The following is a 20,168-nucleotide window of genomic DNA, read 5'->3' on the forward strand; positions in this document are numbered from 1 at the left end:
TATATCATACATTGATCATCCTTTTGCGTTAAACGCGCAAAACGAAAATCTTATATTTTTGTCGTTTCAAAAAATTCGATCATTCGTTATATCACATTAACATAAGTAAGATAATGCCAAATAATTTATCTTTGATAATCTATTACACATTATCACTCTTTACGAAAAAGAATCATCGTGTATCATGGTGAATATTAATCACAGAAAATTAAGACGAATATTATGTTTGTTTGTTTGTTCATTTTTTTTTTCTTTTTTCTTTTTTTTTTTTTTAAATGGCACGATCGATTATGTTCTGATAATTATAGACTTATTAAGAAAGTGAATAATAGTTCTTTTTGTTTGTTTGTTTGTTTGTTTGGTTGCTTCTTCTTCTTTTTTTGTTTGGAATCATCGAAAAAGTCATAAACTAGATTATTTATTCTATTTCATTTCAATTTAACTTCACAACTCTTCGTGTTTCGTATGATCTTCACTCGATTCTGAAATAAATAAATAAATAAATAAATAAAGTAATAATCCGTTCTCCTCTCCTTCCCCACCATCATTTATTATTTTACGTTATTACATTAAACATACCGCTATCTTCCTTTTCCATTTGTCTACTTTCATTTTCAATCTTTTGTTGCAACGCTTTTATCTCCTCGTCATATCCCACCCATTCCGGTAAAATACGCATTGCAGCTTGCAACTTTGCTTCTTTAGTCATCGGATTGTTACACTAAAATGCGAAATTTAATTATTATTGAAAATTCTCTCTTAATAACAAACTGTATTAATTGAGCCGTTTATTATTACGAAAATGATCTATAAAGATCACATACAGTTTCCCTTTTAAAATATTCAAAAAAAATATTTGAGGTTTGAATTATTTAAAAATGATTTTTCTACTGATAACAAAAAGAGAAAAAAAACTTTTGTTCCTTAAAAAATAATTCTTTCAAATGACTTAGATCATTTTCATAAATGATTGGCTCAATTGTAAATGATCTCCATGAATACAAACCAAATCTATAGTCTTGGCATATTTTTTAGACGAATCGTCACACCATGTCTCACACCATAACCATTCTTGTGGCAAAGTTTTTATTGCTACTTGATGGATCATGTTATTAGGAAGATCCTAAAGTAATAAAACATTATTAAAAAAAAAAAAAAAAAAAAAAAAAAAAATATGTCCCTATTAAATCGATTAATAATAATATACACAAAATATTTTATATACCTGATCTAAATTAGATAAACTATTTGGATCCTGGCTTAAAGCTTGATATTGTCCTCTTAATCGATCTCCCGCAGCAATACGACGAAATCTTTTCAAATCTACAACGTAAAGGGCGCTAATATGATAAGAACGACCTTGCAAATGATTTCTCCAATATCCTTGTTTCCAAAATCTAAAACCATCCATCTCCCTTCTGCTATCACAAAATGGTGTGTAAGCGTAAGGTGCACCGCCAAGATCTAAAGATGCCAATTCTTTCAGGTCAGCTCTTACGACCTAGAAAAAAAAAAAAAAAGAAAGAAAGAAAAAAAAGGAATGAAATTTCATTACAGCAATGGAAATATAGTTTGGATTGTATATTGGGAAGAAAAAAAAAAAAAAAAAAAAAAAAAAAAAACAAAAAAAGAAAGGAAAAAAAATATCAAATTTTCATTCATACTTGATCGGCGTCGACAAATATGATTTTTTTAACATTCAATGGGAACAATACATCCAAGAACAATATTTTATATCCCCAAATTGTTCGTTGTTTTTCAGTTTGTTGATGTAACCAACGTGGCCATTTATATTGAACTAATTCATATTCAAAACCATACTCTTTTGCCATGTGCGGTAAGAAGTCCTATTAGATATATTATTAATTAATAGATTTAATGAAAATAAAATTAACAATGAAAATGTTTTTCTTTTTCTTTTTTTTTTTCTTACTCACTTTCACCGTAGGTGATAAATAATTTTTCAAAAACCAAAATTTCACAGGTGTCTTCGTATGTTTGATAATACTCAACATCATGATCTTTAAAAATCTTTCATAAAGATGACCAGAGGCAAGTGAGAATATATTTAATTTTTCATCCTGATCTTCATTTTCATCTCCTGTAGCGAATGTCCTAATATAAAAGAAGAAATGAAATTTCGACGAAAATAAAAAGGAAAATTTTATATTTTCATTTGTTTATAAAAAGAGGAATGATAATGGTTGAAGAATTTTTCTTCTTTTCTTTTTTTTTTTCTCTTTTTTTTTTTCTTCTTTTTTTTTTTATATCTTTACATTTAAATTTGTATTTATCTACATAGTAATGAAAAGCTTACCAAAATTTCGAAAAGCTAAAAAAGGAGAGAATAAATAAAAATTAAAGTTCAAAGATAAATAAATAACATTGTGTTCCTATTGATATTCATTAACATTAGATATTTGAATTTCTTTTTTTTTCTCTTTTTCTTTTCTTTTTTTTTTTTTTTTTTTTTTTTTTTTTTGTTTTTTTTTTTGTTTTTGTTATAATGAAATTACATTGAATATCATTTCTATACGTACCTGGAAATAGAATTCCATAAGCCAGAATTTTTTTCATCGTCCGAGAGTAAATCCATATTAGCTTTGTCCGGTTTTTTTGAAACTTTTACTTTTAGAACGTGACTTTTTAAAGAACTTATTAAAACTTTTACATTATTGCCATCTTGAATAACATCCTGTCCGTCAACAGTAGTAATATCATATATCTCTGCTGAACGTCCATGTCTTAAACGTAAATGCCATTCACCAGGATTCGCTTTAAGCTGGAAATATCCTAAATTCGCCATAACTATAGTATCAACCATTACAGGTTGTTTCTCGGTTCCCAATGTAATTTGTAAACCTCTTGGCGGATTTCCCATTACTGCTTCGAAGCAATGACCTTCGAGTAATAGATGTTCCAATTCGAATTCACTGCAATATAATAATTATAAATTTATTCTCTATCGCATATTTATAGGGGAAAAAAAAAAAAAAAAAGAAAAAAGTATTAATTATTCATTCATACCTATGAACGCCTATCGCAACATTGTCTAATTTAATATTATCTAAATCATAGACACTTCTTACTACTTCCACGAGCCAATTTTCTGGTGCATGAATGTATTGTGTCAATAGGGATGAAGTAGGAAGTTTAGTAAATTTAGCAATAGCACCATTGAAATTTCCATCTGTTGTAAATTGTGGTTCAGGATCGAGTACAAAACGATAGAAACTGAAAATAAAATATATTAATCGTAATTATATATTAAATAGATGTTAAATAATAATAACGTGCGTATCAATATACCTTTTCAGTGGCATGTCGCTATTTTTATCTAAACAATTGAGGAATACTTTAATATGACAGTTCAAAGTTTTTTCTAATGTCTTCAATATTGGACCTAACTTTTGAGCACCCCGTGATACAGGATCGACAATTGCAATTAAATCGAATGTTACTTCGTCTGGATTTACAGGTGAAAGTTTGATAACGCTAAAAATGAATAAATATAATATAATATGTCCATAAAAAAAGAAAGAAATTGAAAAATATTTATTATTAATTTTACCTGTGCTCATCGCCATGAAAAGGTACATCAAATCGATTACGTGTTTGTGGTCGTGGAACCAATAGTGAAGTGATTTTCATTATCATGTCATCCGTAATATCAGTTTTTTCTACATTTAAGAACAGTAAAAGTAATTTTCTATTCCAATGACCATAAGAAATAAGAAGAAAAATATTTCTTTTATAGAGATTAACAATATGCTTATACCATAATCATCATCATCCTCGGACTGAGGTTTAATTAAACTTTTAAATAATTTATCTCCATATGTACTGTGACTAAATCGTTCCAAAAGTGAAAAGTCTTCGTTAGTAAATTCTTCATTAGTATCTAACGGGCCAATCATCCGTCCATTACATAAGACAGTCGTGACTCCTTTTTCTAATCCTAAAACTTGTTTAGCGTAATATGCATGGAATGCTAATAATTCGTCTTGATCTTTCAAATGTTCTTCGATTGATTCATACTGCAATATTACGTCAAATTCATTTAAGATATATATATATATATTTTTTTTTTTTATAAAATAAAAAATAACGAGGCCAACCTCAGTAAATGGAGCATCTTTGACTATCTTGTGCATTATATTTAAAGCCTTGTCCATAGGCAATGAATTTAAAGCAGCAAGAGCAATTCTGTTTAAATCATATTCATGATTTATATCATCCGCCGGATTGATGATTAAACTGATTCTTGCGTCTGCATTTGATTCCTACGATAAGATAAGATTTAATTAAATATTATATTTCGTATTAATTTTGTCGTAAGTACCAGAAGAATTATTGTAAAATAATTTACATACTATATAGACAAGAGCTTCCTCTAATAATTTTCTGGATGATTCTAATCTTAAATCTGTTACGATCCAAAATGAATATAAATGATGTAAGCTAGTGCGACGAGATATAAATAAATATTTCATATTTTTCATGAGCCATGATGATGCGTCTTGATGACTCCATTTAGTAAAATCCTTATCCTCAGGAATAATTCCAATTAAATTCAACCATGCATGTTTATCTATTTTCAAGATGCGTTCATTTAATCTGTAAAAAAAAAAAAAAAAAAAAAACATAGAGTAGTAATTTTATTTAATACCGAAAGAAAATCTTTGTTACCGTGGCATAACATTTGGTTGATTCATTATGAAGTCAACGACATCATCTCCTTCCGTAACTTCACCACGATAAACTGCTTTCTGTAGGGCAGGTGTTTGTGATACAATTGTAGCTAATACCGTTTCCTCAAATGAATCAGCATTTAAACGAGCAGGTGATAATGGTACACCATTAAGTAATGCTTGTGGGAATTTCTTGAATCCAGATCGTTTCACAAAATCACTAGCCAAATGACGACCAACGTCATATTCTGACTCTTCCCCAAGAATATAATTTATATTAGCAGAAGAATCTCTTGCTCTTATAGCTTGTTTTATATCGTCCACAGTTATGGTATTAGATCCGATATAAATTCCTAACTAAAACAAATTTATTAATGTTACTCAATAAAATGTAATTAAAAATAATCAATTAATTGAAATAAAAGATTTTACCAAAAATTGCACTGCTTCTTTAGCACCTTTGCTCTCTATGAAATAATGAAACGCATTATTTACTGCAACACTGGGATCTGATAATCCAGTGACTGAAGTATTATAATTAGTTATAAAAACGAATCCTACTCTTAAAGGAGCAACGTATGAATATAAAGATAGTGCTAATGAAACCGAGGCCAATGAATCTTCGTTAAGAGGATCGATGATTAATACCTGTTAATAAAATAATTTCTTATTTTGTTAGATTACAAATTTCATAATTACAAGATTAAAAAATGACTCACTAAATTATATAAATTTCGTCTTATATTTCGAAGCATTCCTGGAAACGTTGGTCTTAATAATTCGGTCAAGGAACGTGACCATCTGCTATAACGAGAATCATTTTCAATATCGTTTATCCAAATTATAGCAGAGTCTCTAATGTCCATTGCAAATTCTTGATTATCCGCATTACTAGACAAATCAAGGGCTAAAAGTTTTCCCATTTTTTTACTACTAAATCCTATGAAAGAAAGAAGATGTAATTGTTAATTAAATTTATAAAATCATATAAAAAAATTTAGATCATTTATATTTATATATATAGTTTACCAATTTTATGAAGTGCCTCCATTACACGCAATTCGCCTCTCAAAGCCTCTAAAAGTGTAAGGACATCCATAGCTTCTAAATCAAAGAATAAACCATTGATAAAAAGTGCAGTATCGGTTGGCTGTATACTCAAACTTCCAGAAAATATTTCTTGATTGAGCTTCATCTCCTTTTTCATTTCATTATTTACTTTTGTTCTTATTAATGATTTGGCCTAAGAGATATATAAATTTTTATACAATGTATGAGATACATAATGTCAAAAGGAATTATTGCAAATAAAATATTAAATCTTACCTGCATTGGAAAATTTTGAGCGATATCCGTTAAAACATTAAGAGCTTCATCTGTAGGAGAATTCATTATTCTTTCAGCTGCTTGATGACTTAATTCCTGAAACTGCCATACTTTTAATGCTCCAATTTCATGACTAGTTTCAAGCAAATGCGTTTGTAGTTCTTCTAATTCAGCATGCTTGTCTGGATACAATGTTCTGAAAGATATTTATGATTAATATTAAACAAGATCTATATATTTTATCATATGTTAATAAATATATACTTCAAAGTCATAAAATTGATTCCATCTATTTCTTCAATTCCATCATTGTTAGTTTCAGATTTTTTTCCAGTATTATCTTTAATATCTGAATCATCTGTAGCTTTGTATTCGGTTGATTTCATTTGTAACTCTACGCCATAACCGGATAATCGTAATTTCCTATCTGGTCTATCCTACAATTAAAAAAAAAATTTATGACGGAAAAATATTAAAAAGTTTTTTTTCATTATAAGTTATCTATTAACATTTTGTTTTACCTTTAAATAGTAACGTAATATATAATTGATTCCTCTTTTATCTGCTATATTTTTCAATTTTGTGTGTAAATCAATGAACATAGGAGAACCAATTTGACCATACATTATCATAACTTTATCAGTTTTTTGAGATCCCAGATAATAATGATCTATACTGTAGGTATCTCTCTTAGTCCATTCATCCTAAGATATTAAAATAAAAGAAAGAAATATAAAATATAATTATCAAAAGAAATCAAAGCTTAATAGAACTATCAGACTAAATATATTTTATTTACCTCTTTTATTATGTTATCTATTTCTTCAATGGAACAAGTAAATTTCCCACCAATATCTACTACGTTATAACATTCTAAAGTAGAAATATTTTTATTTTCTGCCATTTGTGAAAACATTTCAACGCGTGTAGAATAAATCCGCAAGGACAATCCTAATTTAAGAACAGCAATTTCTGCTGGAGATAAATACTTTCCAGCTAATTTTAAAATTAATTCGTAATGATCCTTTTCCGTGCCTAAAAAATATATATATATATATTCTATATTAGATTAATACGATTAATAGTAAATACAAATTAATTATATTGTTAATTACCATTTTGTATTGAGTCAACATTATCGGAATATGCTTCTATAAATTTCCAAAAATAATTTGCATTTTCATCGCTAAGATATTCGGCTGCTTCGAGAACCAATGGGGTTTCCTTCCATTTTGCATCAATCAACGTTGTTACATATTTATTAATCTTTTTATCGGCTTGTAATCCTCTTGAGCAGAAAAGTAATGAATAAAAAAGTACTAATATCCACATCTAAAACATACATAATAATAATAATAACATCTAATACATAGTAATAATAATAATAATAATATTATTATTATTATTATTTATACGTATATTTCAATTTTACTACAACAATTACTTAAATAATTGTAAAGAAATTCATACGTTAATAACACATCAAACGATGTATATAGGTTAGGGCCATTATGATAAACACCGATATTAATAAATAAATAATCAATAATATTATAACAAATAATATTATCAATCTTTCTTTATGAAAATATTATACCTTAATGTGAAAACATTAAACTTTAACGAATATCACATGAATAATGAAATAAATGAAAATTTGTTATTTAAAAACTGACACTGTCGAAGTACACAACACACTTAAATATATATATATATATATATATATATATCATGAGAATAATCATTTTCGAAATATTACAATATAAATAATTCTTAAATACTTTACGTACCATTAAAAGTTCATTAAAAATCGTATTAATTATCGAGAACACATTTATAATAATGACCAATCCACGTATTGCACGTGTCACTTCAGAATACACAGAGATCCTACGAAAGATATATGAATATACGCATGAAATACATATATGAACGTTTGTACGATTTATGGATCGGTATTAGATAATAATAATAATTTAATTCAATAACGATTATTTATTACAATAGAAATAATTACTTGTCTTAACGTAATTGAAAATTTAATAATTAATAAAATGAAGATGATTCTACGGAATAATTCGTCAATGATCTAAACGGCGTGTCTATGATATAGTTAGTCAATGTATTTTCATCATTGACGAATTACTTCATAGACGCACAACTATATCATTGACGAATTATTTCGTAGATGTATTCTATGCCATTGACGAATTTGTCCGTAGACACGATAAATCATTGACAAAGTTACGTTATATATCGAAATTATTATCGTTCGTTATGAAACAATATCATTGACGAATTATACCGTAGTATTATTTTCATTTTACTTCACGTGTTCCATCGAACTAATTTATATCACATATAAACAAAGTAAAGCTTTTCAATTATTCTACAATGAATTATATTTGAAGAAATTCAATGTAAATGTTTTTTTTTTTTCATTTTTGTCAAACAATAATCGAAAGAATTTTTCTCATTGTTATATCAAAAGGAACATGTCATTTTTTTAAAAACAATAATCAATGTGCAATGTATATAACCTATAATAATATTATTTTTCAATTTTATGTAACAAGTAATATGTAAATTAAGTGTTAAAAATCTTACGAATAATTATTTAAAAATGACAATTGTCGATTATATACATACTCTCTCGGAGAATCCTTACTTTGGTGCTGGATTTGGCCTTTTTGGCGTAGGAGCTGGTGCTGCTATATTAAGAAAAGGAATGCAAATGGGCATGATATTCTTTAGGTAATATTTCAATGAAAATTAATTTCTATATATTGTTTTTATATATATATATATATGTATATATGTATATATATATATATATGATAATTAAGTGATCTTATATGATAAAGGCGACATTATATGATTACTTTGGAAGTTCCATGTCGAGACAAAAGTTATCAATGGCTTTTGCAATGGATTACACATAAAGGTGCTAGAAAGACTCAACATTTATCCGTTGAGACAAGTTTTGAACAAAAGGAAACAGGTCAAATAAAAACCAAATATGATTTTATACCTAGTATTGGAACACACTTTTTTAAGTAAATATTATTTCATTTATAATAACTCATTGTCTTGATTAATAATTAATCATGAAATATATTAATGTATAATTATTGATTTATAGTTATCAAGGTAATTGGATAAGAGTTGAAAGGACAAGGGAACAACAAACATTAGATTTGCACATGGGTGTACCATGGGAAACGGTACAGCTAACAGCCTTTGGAAGAGACAAAACTTTATACTTTAATATTCTTGAAGAAGGTTGAATTCCTACATATAATTATTAAATCTTTAAAGTAATAAGGATTTAGTATAAATTATTTTTTCATAGCTAGACAAATGGCTTTAAAGGAGCACGAAGGAAAAACTATAATGTATGTTGCAATGGGCAGTGAATGGAGACAATTTGGACATCCTAAAAAGAAAAGACCAATAAAGTCTGTGATTTTAGATGCTGGAATATCTGAACGAATTTTATATGATTGTAAAGACTTTATTAATACCCCATCATGGTATAGCGATAGAGGTAAGAATTTCACATTTTTTTTCTTAAAGAAAAAAATTCATTATTTTGTGTACTCAATTTTTTTTTTTTTTTTTTTTTTTTTTTTTAGGAATCCCTTATAGGAGAGGATATTTGTTATATGGTCCACCAGGTTGTGGAAAATCATCTTTTATAACAGCATTAGCAGGAGAATTAGAACGTGGTATATGCGTTCTAAATTTGTCTGAACGTGGCTTAACAGATGATAGATTAAATCATTTATTAGCAGTTGCTCCACAACAAACGATTATTCTTCTTGAAGATATAGATGCTGCATTTATTAGTAGAGAAGAATCTAAGGAAGGTAAAGTTGACAATATTATTTTATTATTGTCCTATTACTAATTTAATATGACTTTGAATATACTATAATACATTATACAATTTTTAATTGTAATTACAGTTAAAGCGGCATTTGATGGTTTAAACAGAGTTACGTTTAGTGGTTTATTAAATTGTTTGGATGGTGTTGCATCTACAGAAGCAAGAATTCTATTTATGACAACTAATTATCTAGAACGTTTAGATCCTGCTCTTGTGAGACCTGGTAGAGTTGATGTCAAAGAATATATTGGTATCTATTCAAGGATGAATGTATATTAATATATAAATATTAAAACTAAACAGAAAATATTAATCTAAAATATATCACTAGGTTGGTGCAGTTGTAGTCAAGTTGAACAAATGTTCTTAAGATTTTATAAGTCCCCTGACAATGTAACAAGAGATATGGCAAAACAATTTGCAAACGAAGTGATGGCTCAAAAGAAAAATGTTAGTCCTGCTCAAATCCAAGGATTTTTTATGTTCCATAAAAATGATCCAGAAAAGGTTATAAATAATATTAAAGGAATATGGGAACTTTCATAATAAGTTGATACTACTTTTTTTTTCTTTTCTTTTTTTTTTTTCCCTCTCTGTAGGAACACTTTGTAATATTATACTTTAACTGTATCATAACTAGGTGATATGAGATATACTTTATTTATGTAGGTAACCTGTGAAAAAATATAAACTGTAATCAGATGAGATATACAGACTTTTTTTTATTAATTTTATAATAATGATAAATTATGCAATTTTTGTATGCATTCTCAAAACTACTATGCTTGTAACAAAATACAATATGATATATTTATTTGTCAGATTGTATGCGATATTTGAGCACACATTATCATTCTTGCATACTTATACAGTATACAATTGCACATTTTTTTTTTTTTTTTTTTTTTTAAAGATCCTAATCAAATGTTAAGAAACACTGGATTTGATATAATGTAATATGAACATGCAAATACTTATTTTTTTTTTTTTTTTTTTTACACAATTATATATATTAACTTGTATATGTATTATCAGTATTATATATGGACGTTCTTTAAGAATACTGTTTTATTTATGATAAATACATAATTTATATCTATTAAGAAATAAAAATGATAGTAGAATGTTCCTATAATCGATATAAAATAATTTAATTTGAGTTTCAATAAAATTGAATCCCCCTCACACACACACACACAGTATTAAAATTTTAATGCTTTTTCTCTAATACTTTTTAACTCTCAAATTTTTACACATTACTGGAATATACCAGATTGTACTCTATTTTTGATACAAATTTCTACCCATCTGTAACATTTTTAAAATATCATATTGCTTTATTATTTATAGTTAAGATGTAAAAAAATTAATGTATGTATTATTTTACTATACCACAATTATGATCAATATCTCGGAGGAACAACTAGTTTTAAAATTATTTTCCCTTAATTATGCAATACAAGTTCCTAAAATAAATATTCCTCTCACGTCATTTAAATATATATATTTATATATACACAATAAAAAATGATTTATACATCATTTAATATAACTAATTACGACAACTTGTTATTAGGAGAAATATTTAAAAGATTTTGTAATGCATTTGGTGTATTATATTATATCTACTCACGCATGCCATTTTTTTTTTTGTAATGACAGATTCAAATTTACATTCTACAAAGTATTTACAGTAACATCTGATTTTAATGATGTTTTTTATCATTGAAAATTTATGGAATACTTAACAGTTATGTGTAAATAGTTCGTAAATTTTCAAAAGGTGCAAAGTTACATAAATTTATTTTAAACTTTTACTTTAAGCGTTTTATGTTTCTCAGTTTTTTTTTCTTTCTTCTTTGTTAATTGAAAGGCAGTAATCACAGCAAATAATGACATATATGAACATAAAATTAGTGAGATCTAATCAGAAGATTCACTATATATATATATATATATATATATAAATAACTAAATTTTTATCGTAAAAAAAATGAGAGAGAGATTTTATAAACTTATAATAAAAGACATTACCTCTTAAAAGCTCCAAATGTATGGTTCATAATTTAATGGATCGGGTTGTTCCATATGACCTGTGTGATTATTATTTGCCACCAAACATGATGCATAAACTGCACCAGAATTACCTTGAGTAGATACAGGTGGAACTATAGAAGGAGCTAATCTACAATCGGGTCTTTGTTGCATAATAGGACCCATTGGTTGCATTGATTGCGGTCCTGGAGGTGGACCTGGAGGCGGTGGTGGTTGTGGTTGAGGAATTGATGGTGGAGGTGCAGAGATATTATGAACAGGCTGCAATATGTTATTATTTCCAACATAATTTGGCACTGAAACAATTTCATTGATTAATTATACATACGAGGCTAAACAATAAAATCTATTAAATCTTTATTTTTAATTTTACTCACTCGTTGCCGGATTATGGAAAGGCATAGGAGCTTGTTCAGGAACCATATTTGCTGGTGGTGGTACAACTTTTAAAGGAGAAGAATCAATTTTCTTTTTTCTAGATATTCGTTTTTGTATATTATTTGTTGAATGATCTCTCTTTTTATTATCACTTGATTTCTTCTTCTTATCTCCAGAAGTTTTTGGTTTATTAAGACGATTACCACTAGGTTGCCAAAGATGAACCGTATGAACTGCATTACCTTCTCTAAAATATTACAAAATATTTTTTATTAGTATTATTATTATTATTATTATTATTAATATTAATACTGTATATAACTACCCTTGTTTCTTTCCAAGTTTCCAACTATGTATCCCTGCTTTATGAAGGCGCTCCCTAATCGTATCCACGCTACATTTCAATCCTAAAGCAGGAGCCACATATTTTGCTGCGGTTAATGGATGTTGAGTAGCCATTGCGACAATAGCTTCGTCTTGTTCCTTAGTGGTAATTCGACGACGACCCTTTCTTTCTTTCGTTTGTACATTTCCTTCTTTATGCCAACGTTCTAACCATCTTTTAACAGTACGTTCCTATTAAAAAAAAAAAAAGAAAAAAAATATATATATATATATATTATTAAAATATCTTTAAAAGTTATACGAAAATTATATGAAATGAACATATATTTAAACCTACCGATCTATCAATTGCTAATGCAATGGATAATGTAGATAATCCTGCTTCCGACATCCCAATCATACGATTTCTAATTTCTACACTAGTTTCTAGTGTTCCCTTTGCTTTACCACCTTTCTTTTTTTTCTTTTGTCTTTCTGAATGTTCACTTTCTGCCTTTGGTGTATCGTCAACTTGCACACTATCTGTATTTGACAATTGATTACTTTCAAGAGAACTACACGAATTTGAACTATCTGAAGCAATATTTGTGCTACTATTCACAGGATTAGATAATTTTGATTGTAGGCTTTGTTCTTGTTGTTGTTGGACCTGATGATCAACTTGAATTTGTGCTTGCTGAGAGTCAAATTTAGAATGATGAATATTCGTTTCTTCCTGCAATCTTTGCTGAGTTTGTTGCTGCATTTGTTGTTGTTGTTGTTGTTGTTGTTGTTGTTGTTGCACTTGTTGCATATGATGTTGCTCTCCTTGACTATGAAGCTCTTGAAGTTGATGTTGAGGTGCCATTGGCTTATGAGTTACTGCAGTTGGTTGACCCTAATATAAGTAATAAAAAAATACTTTATCAGCAATGATATACATTGGAAAATGATATAAAAATTTGAGTAACTACATAGATAAAGAATTCGTACTTGTGGATAATGATGACTGCCTTGTACAAGATCAAGAGGCCAATTATTTTGTGCGATATTCATACTAGGATGTTGATACATTGGTTGTGGCTGTTGATTCATAGTTAATCCACTATTGAATTCTGTTTGATTGTCAGGTAAAGTTTGTGTAGCATTTTGTATTTCATTAGTTTGTTCTTGGGGAATATTTTGTTGGGCAAATCCAAACTCTTGTTGTTCATTAGATTGTTTTAAATTATCTACGGGTGCGCCATCGCCAACATATATATCTCTGGCTCTTACTTTGCGTGGAGGATTTTTCTTTTTTGGAATACTTTTATCATTCTTGTTGGTATCTTTATTTGATTTCTTTTTCCCTAATTGAGTACCAGTAGGTCTCCATACGGCTTGTTGAATAGCTGCACCATCTGTATCGTTACTAAAAAATGAATATAAGCCAAGAAAAAAATACAATAAAATAGAAAAGATTGTGCTTCTATTGTAAAATTAATAAATATGAAAAAAAATATATATATATATGAAACCAACCCAAGTGGAATCCTTTGCATATATTTTCTAGATGGAGTCCAACTATGAATTCCTGCTTTATGTAATCTCTCTCGTACAGTATCAACAGAACAGGTAAGTCCTAAAGCCGGAAGCACAGCTTTCGCAGCAGTTAAAGGTGTTTGTGTAGCAAGCCTGATTATCGCTTCATCTTGTTCAGCTGTTGTAGCTCTTTTACGACCACAACGTTCTCTGGTTTCCACATTACCTTCTTTATCGAATCGATTGAGCCATCTTTTGACTGTACGTTGCTGACAAATATAATAAAAATCACCATAGAGTATTTTAATAAAGTATCCTATTAATTTGTGAACAACAAGGATAAAAATAATCATTAATATATTATTATATAGAAAGAAAATATACCGAACAATTAACTGCAGCTGCAATTTCACGAAGTCCCAAGCCAGCCTCGTACATTCCAACCATACGATTTCTTAATTCCGGTGTGGTTTCATGTACACCCCTTGTCTTTCCCATTGTTATTATCTTAATTTATTTACAATTGTGTAAAGGAGAGGACAAAAAAAGAATTCAAATTTCACGCGACAAGTGACGTATTAAAAGTAGGAGAACCACGTGACAAATGGCTGTGCATCACCATCAAGATTTTTACAAACTTTATTCGTCCAAAAAGGACGACATGTATAATAAACTGTGTCGTGTTTTTTGATGAAATTCGAATCCAAATAATATAATCGAAACGTCATTGTCACTTCAATGCAATTCGATTGATCCAAAAATATTTCTTCTTCTTCGTTTTCGTCATTGTGCTCTGCGTTTGACTTTCGACGAAACCTTGACGTCTTAGGCACGAAAAATAAAATAAAACGAAAAAGAACAAAAAGAAAGAAAGAAAGAAAGAAAGAAAGAAAGAAAGAAAGAGAATGAAATAAAAAGAGAAAGAGAAAAGAGAAACGAAAAGGAAAGGTATGATTTTTACCTCACGTCAATCTTGTCGACATTTAACGCGCACTAAAGAACGCCTTACGACGAGTAAATCCTTTCGATGTTTAACATTTAGCCGATTATAGTACGTACGTGTGTACGTTTAGCTATTTTTTCTCCCCTCTCTTTTCTCTATTTATTTTTATTTATTTATTTACTTTTGTTTTTTTTTTTTTTTTGTTTTTTTTCGATGAAACACATCCGCCGCACCGGAGAAAACGCCGCGGTCAATACAACTTCGGCTGTACAGTCCCCGTGGAGATTATTTTGTCATGATTCGATCTTAACCTCCCGATCGTTCGAATTTCACGGAACCATAGAAACGTTCGTATACGTTTTACGATTAACCTATTGGATGAAAATTAATATCTTTCCGAAAAAAAAAAAAAGAAAGGTTACGATCACGTGGTAATATGTTTTAACCTCCAAAAATTGTCCACTTCTTTTCTTTTGTCTTTGTTTTTCACGGAGAATCCGTGAAAAAAAACTCCTCTAGAGAGCTCTATCCGGCAAAGATCGACAATTAAAGTTCGTTCGTAAGTTGACTGTACGACGACATCGACCGTACAGTCCAACGAGAATATATTGTCACATACAATTGAGAAATCTATATTTACAATATTTTCCAATTGCATTTTCTTCCTCGAGCTTTTTCCTTTTTACTCCCCACCCCTCTCTCCCTCTGCCCCACCACTCTTTTTTCTTTTTTATTTATTTCATTCCACGCACGCAATAAAGCGAAATTTTCTTACTTGAAACGCGCGTAAAGATTGATATTATTTTTTCCTTTACTGCGCGCTTTTTTGAGTTTTTTTTTTTTTTTTTTCTTTTTGCTTTTACTATCCTTTCTTTTATCTCTTTTCTTTTTTTACTTTGAACCACACTTTTCGCATAATATTGTCGACGATTCGTAAAAGAAAAAAAAAAAGAAAAGAAAAAAAGGAGAAAAAAAATGGGCGAAAAGAAAAAAATAACGTCGGAACGAGAATGACAATAGCAATACGGTCAAAGACTGTACCTCTACGGTGGTTTGACGGTAAAAGTACAGTCAACGATAATGTTGCGTCCGATTATGTGAGTAGTTTGTAAAGTATGATCCGCGATCGGAATGATAATGTAAAAGAAAGGGAGAAGAAAAAAAGTAAAGAGAGAGGGAGAGAGAGAGAAAATTCATTTCTAATATAATAAATCATTTTTGTTTTCTTCTTCTTCCTTTTTTTTTTTCCTTTCTTTCTTTCTTTTTTCAATCTACTATATCGTAGACCGAACACAGAATCATCTCCATCGAGAATATATGGTTAAGCGAATACAAATTGGTCAATAATTTTACTGGCGACTGTACACACGAAGTTATTCAAGGTTGGCTCTCGGCTATGCTCGTCTACCTTCGCCGGAATTCTATTGACTGACTCGTCGTATCTTGAAAGAAAAAAAAAAAAAAAAAAAAAAGAAAAATAAATAAATAAATAAAATAAATAAAACAAAAATAAAATAATCTTCACGATAACATTTAAATGTAACAAACAAAAAAAAAAAAAAGAAATTAGAGCTGTCCGTTGAATTAATTAATAAATATTTAAATTAATGATAAATTAATAAAATAAAACTTGCGCATTGCTCTTTATTCTTCTCTTTTCTTTTCTTTATTTATTTATTTATTTATTTTTTTTTTTTAATAATAATCTTATGATAATTATCATAGTTAATGTAATCTCTGATGGCAAATAAATGTTATCTTGAATGAAGTTCGATTGAAAAAGAAATTTTATATATTATCGTCGATTTCAAAAGATAATCATCGAGAGAGATCCTTGATCATTATGGATCGATCCGATCCGTTTATCCATGCGCGATTGAATTTTTTGAGATTTTGTAGATATATATATATATATATATAAAGAAGAAAAAAAGAAAAGAAAATGGGGACAAGATACTTATTTGACTCTCGAGCGGAGTCGAACAAGAGAGTATCAAGAGTTAGGGATCGTAAACTGGTAACATCCGCCGATCAAATGTAACTATGCATCACAGGCACAACTGGCCTAGAATCGAAAGAGACCGTGTTACGAATCTGTCCTACAAAAATAATTTCTCTTATCATTACAAACACACACATATATATACACATACACATTTGCTGTACGAACAAGAAACTGTGAGAAAAGTAGTCACATGCCATTTTGTTCGGACTTAAGTAGTAACAAACTATACTATACATATATATACAGACTGACAGATCTTTTAAAGGGATTAGAATTTTTTTTTGTTTACAAATCAGATCAGAGATCACGATCAATGACGATCAATTACTTCGTTTCATTGGAAGAATGGGAAGAGGGATGAGGATCGATAAATTCGAGAGAAATGTAATGAATCTTCGAGCGTAAAATCATCGATTGAATATTCTCTTTGAAGGATTTTCAATAGAGAGAAGTTGAAAAGAAGTACGAGTTATTATTTGTTTTACTTTTGTTTTTCTTTTTTTTTGTTTTTTCTTTTTTTTTTCCTTTTTTTTTTTCTCTTTCGAATGGTCCAAATACAAACGGACGCAGCAGCATCCTCCATCTGGCGTTTTCTCTATGCGTCTATGGAGTTACCTCCCCCGGTCCCCTGAACCGGGATACCACCACCTCACCACACCTCACCACGTCACACCTCACCACACCTCACCCTACCCCACCCCATTCGATCTGCTCTTATCATGCCTATCATCAGTTCCACCCTCGCGCTTGGCGGTCGTGTCAGCAACCAACGAAACGTCAGCCAGTACTATTACGCACGAGAACGCACGTTCGTCTCGTGTTCTCAGGTGGATTAAGAAAAGGGAAAGGCAAAAGAGAAAGAAAAATAAAAGAGGGAGAGAGAGAGAAAGAGAGAGAGAGAGAGGTTTCAAGAGAAAAAAAGTAGTCATCGTTATCAGGTTTTGTTTGAATCGAAATCAATTCCGAACGAGAAGCCATCGGGAGTTCGTAGAATCCACCCCATCTTGATCACGACCGACGCCAAAGCTAAAATCGATCTTTTGAATAAAAAAAAAAAAAAAAAAAAAAAAAAAAGAAAAAAAAACGAAACAAAATAAAACAAAACAAGACGCGCTATTATCGTAAACAAACAAGGATGAAATTGATCGCCGTTTTGCTCGTTTGTCTCTTCGAGACGTCCCTCGTTCATTGCGGGGTAGGTCAGGATTTATTTTTTAAATCTATCATCCTATGAAACATATAACATTAATATTTCTTTTTATCGTAATATACAATAATAATGGTCAATGGATGATATCAATAATTGTCTGACTTAATATTCCTTTTTAATATAATACAAGTACGTACTTCTTTTTGTTTACATGTTTTTTTCATCGATCGATGTTTCCATATCTTTGATCATATTCCCCATCCCCTAAATTCGCCACCCCTCCCACAGAATCCTACTTATTAAATGTTCAATCGTATCATAGCGTTTGTTGTTTCATAAAAATTGAATTTTTTTTTTCAATTCCTTTAGAAACGACCGAGTTTCGTTTCCGACGAAATGATAGCTACTGCGGTTAGCGTTGTGAATGCTTGTCAGACACAAACAGGAGTGGCTACAGGTATGATAAAAAATAATTTTGTTTTTTAATTAATTAAATACACACACACACACACACGCATATATATAGAGATAGATATTTGTATGGATAAACTTATTGATCTACGATTTGATGTTGTAATAATTTTTTTTTCAGCTGACATCGAAGCGGTAAGAAATGATAAATGGCCGGAGACGCCTGAATTAAAGGTGAATGTCCAGAGAAAGTATTACACTTTAGAATCATGATCATGAGAGAGAGAGAGAGAGACTAATTGAATTGTTCAAAGTTGTGCCGAGATAATTCTGTTTATATGTCGATTGCAGTGTTACATGTATTGCCTCTGGGAACAATTTGGTCTAATAGACGATAAAGGGGAATTAAATTTGAACGGTATGCTAACTTTTTTCCAAAGAATCCCGGCTTATAGAGCGGAAGTTTTGAAAGGCATTAGCGATTGCAAGCTGATTGGTAAATACCTGGGTACATAAATTTCTTTCTTATGTTTCTTTTTTATTTTCTTTAAGTTCTTTTTCTTTTTTCTTTTTTTTTTGTTTTTTTTGTTTTTTTTTTTTTTTTACTTATTTTATTCTCGAGAGATCGATCAATGTGTAATCGAGAAAATTAGATTTAATAAAATTATTAGAGAGATATTTCCATTTAGTTATAATATTATGACTTTTAAATGGTTTATAATTTTGTTTATTTTCTTTCGATTACACCCAATCGATTTCTAATATTATTCGTCAATTGTCGATTGATAATTCTTTGCTTTTTATATTTCTTTTCTTTTTCTCTTTGTTTAGCTCAGGGTGACAAGTGTCAATACGCGTACGAATTCAATATGTGTTACGCTAAGATATCACCGAGAGTAAGTATTTTTTAATTAAATTATATAATACCTTTTTCTTTTTCTTTTTATTTTCTTTTATTAATGCATGAATTCTATTTTTGAAATGAAAAATAAAAAAAAAAAAAAAAGAATTTCTTTTCGAATATTTTCTTTCGTTCACTTAATTAAACATCCGTATATTTTCAGACCTATTATCTATTCTAATGAATTTTCATCAATTGAAGAGCACGATGACCAAAAATATATATACACACATACACACCTAAATATATAATATATATATATATATATATATATATATATATATATATATATATGTATATATATATAATAAAAATATTAAAGAAACGATATCGCCGAATGTGTTGAGATTTATACAATCAAGTGATTTTACATTCTCATATAATTGTCCCGTATACACCGTAAGTTGTACTACTTTATAAAATGTCTTGAAAAAAAATAAATCCTCTCTAATAATTGCATATCTCTGTAACTTTTAATTTCCAACATATTATCTATGTATGTGTGTATATTTATTAAAAAAAAAAAATATATATATATATATACACACGTTGAAAGAATTATTTGTGCGTATAT

General features: G+C 29.1%; 4 protein-coding genes across 15 annotated transcripts; 2 read left to right on the forward strand and 2 right to left on the reverse strand.

Moving 5' to 3' along the window:
- Window positions 1-233: 233 nt before the first annotated feature.
- Window positions 234-7,926, reverse strand: LOC124955756 (UDP-glucose:glycoprotein glucosyltransferase). 4 transcript variants are annotated; one of them, XM_047510638.1, is made up of 24 exons: window positions 7,808-7,926; window positions 7,133-7,349; window positions 6,817-7,052; window positions 6,539-6,721; window positions 6,282-6,454; window positions 6,018-6,213; window positions 5,721-5,934; window positions 5,411-5,631; window positions 5,124-5,339; window positions 4,690-5,048; window positions 4,374-4,617; window positions 4,119-4,283; window positions 3,779-4,037; window positions 3,572-3,680; window positions 3,310-3,495; window positions 3,028-3,234; window positions 2,541-2,933; window positions 2,318-2,332; window positions 1,938-2,115; window positions 1,665-1,847; window positions 1,226-1,501; window positions 1,007-1,123; window positions 580-721; window positions 234-482 (listed from the first exon to the last, which is right to left on the reverse strand). In XM_047510638.1, exons 1-24 carry the CDS (start codon window positions 7,808-7,810, stop codon window positions 445-447), a joined length of 4,530 nt encoding a protein of 1,509 aa, XP_047366594.1. In that variant the 5' UTR covers window positions 7,811-7,926; the 3' UTR covers window positions 234-444. The 4 variants fall into 4 exon arrangements, with proteins under 4 accessions (XP_047366594.1, XP_047366595.1, XP_047366596.1 ...); XM_047510639.1 differs by lacking the exon at window positions 7,808-7,926 and adding an exon at window positions 7,615-7,756; XM_047510640.1 differs by lacking the exon at window positions 2,318-2,332.
- A 329-nt stretch (window positions 7,927-8,255) lies between these two features.
- On the forward strand, window positions 8,256-10,613 carry LOC124955763 (mitochondrial chaperone BCS1). Its single transcript, XM_047510653.1, has 7 exons — window positions 8,256-8,771; window positions 8,882-9,073; window positions 9,160-9,299; window positions 9,370-9,564; window positions 9,653-9,886; window positions 9,986-10,156; window positions 10,238-10,613. The coding sequence occupies exons 1-7, from the start codon at window positions 8,641-8,643 to the stop codon at window positions 10,450-10,452; spliced, it is 1,278 nt and encodes a 425-aa protein (XP_047366609.1). The 5' UTR covers window positions 8,256-8,640; the 3' UTR covers window positions 10,453-10,613.
- Window positions 10,501-15,816, reverse strand: LOC124955758 (mediator of RNA polymerase II transcription subunit 15-like). 5 transcript variants are annotated; one of them, XM_047510644.1, is made up of 9 exons: window positions 15,574-15,816; window positions 15,146-15,498; window positions 14,569-15,008; window positions 14,185-14,453; window positions 13,657-14,074; window positions 13,022-13,561; window positions 12,665-12,915; window positions 12,339-12,586; window positions 10,501-12,257 (listed from the first exon to the last, which is right to left on the reverse strand). In XM_047510644.1, exons 3-9 carry the CDS (start codon window positions 14,680-14,682, stop codon window positions 11,944-11,946), a joined length of 2,154 nt encoding a protein of 717 aa, XP_047366600.1. In that variant the 5' UTR covers window positions 14,683-15,008; window positions 15,146-15,498; window positions 15,574-15,816; the 3' UTR covers window positions 10,501-11,943. The 5 variants fall into 5 exon arrangements, with proteins under 5 accessions (XP_047366600.1, XP_047366602.1, XP_047366603.1 ...); XM_047510646.1 differs by having other exon boundaries at window positions 10,501-11,214; window positions 11,941-12,257; window positions 15,146-15,816; XM_047510647.1 differs by having other exon boundaries at window positions 15,309-15,816.
- Window positions 14,791-20,053, forward strand: LOC124955768 (general odorant-binding protein 83a-like). Of its 5 annotated transcripts, none has more exons than XM_047510666.1 (7): window positions 14,791-15,132; window positions 18,652-18,739; window positions 18,875-18,927; window positions 19,045-19,201; window positions 19,525-19,589; window positions 19,758-19,839; window positions 19,893-20,053. In XM_047510666.1, exons 2-6 carry the CDS (start codon window positions 18,679-18,681, stop codon window positions 19,773-19,775), a joined length of 354 nt encoding a protein of 117 aa, XP_047366622.1. In that variant the 5' UTR covers window positions 14,791-15,132; window positions 18,652-18,678; the 3' UTR covers window positions 19,776-19,839; window positions 19,893-20,053. The 5 variants fall into 5 exon arrangements, with proteins under 5 accessions (XP_047366622.1, XP_047366620.1, XP_047366617.1 ...); XM_047510664.1 differs by lacking the exon at window positions 14,791-15,132 and adding an exon at window positions 17,853-18,327 and having other exon boundaries at window positions 19,045-19,189; XM_047510661.1 differs by lacking the exon at window positions 14,791-15,132 and adding an exon at window positions 17,857-18,327.
- The last annotated feature ends 115 nt before the right edge of the window (window positions 20,054-20,168 follow it).

Source organism: Vespa velutina, chromosome 19 (assembly GCF_912470025.1).
Source record: "Vespa velutina chromosome 19, iVesVel2.1, whole genome shotgun sequence".
In the NCBI taxonomy this organism is placed as follows: domain Eukaryota; kingdom Metazoa; phylum Arthropoda; class Insecta; order Hymenoptera; family Vespidae; genus Vespa; species Vespa velutina.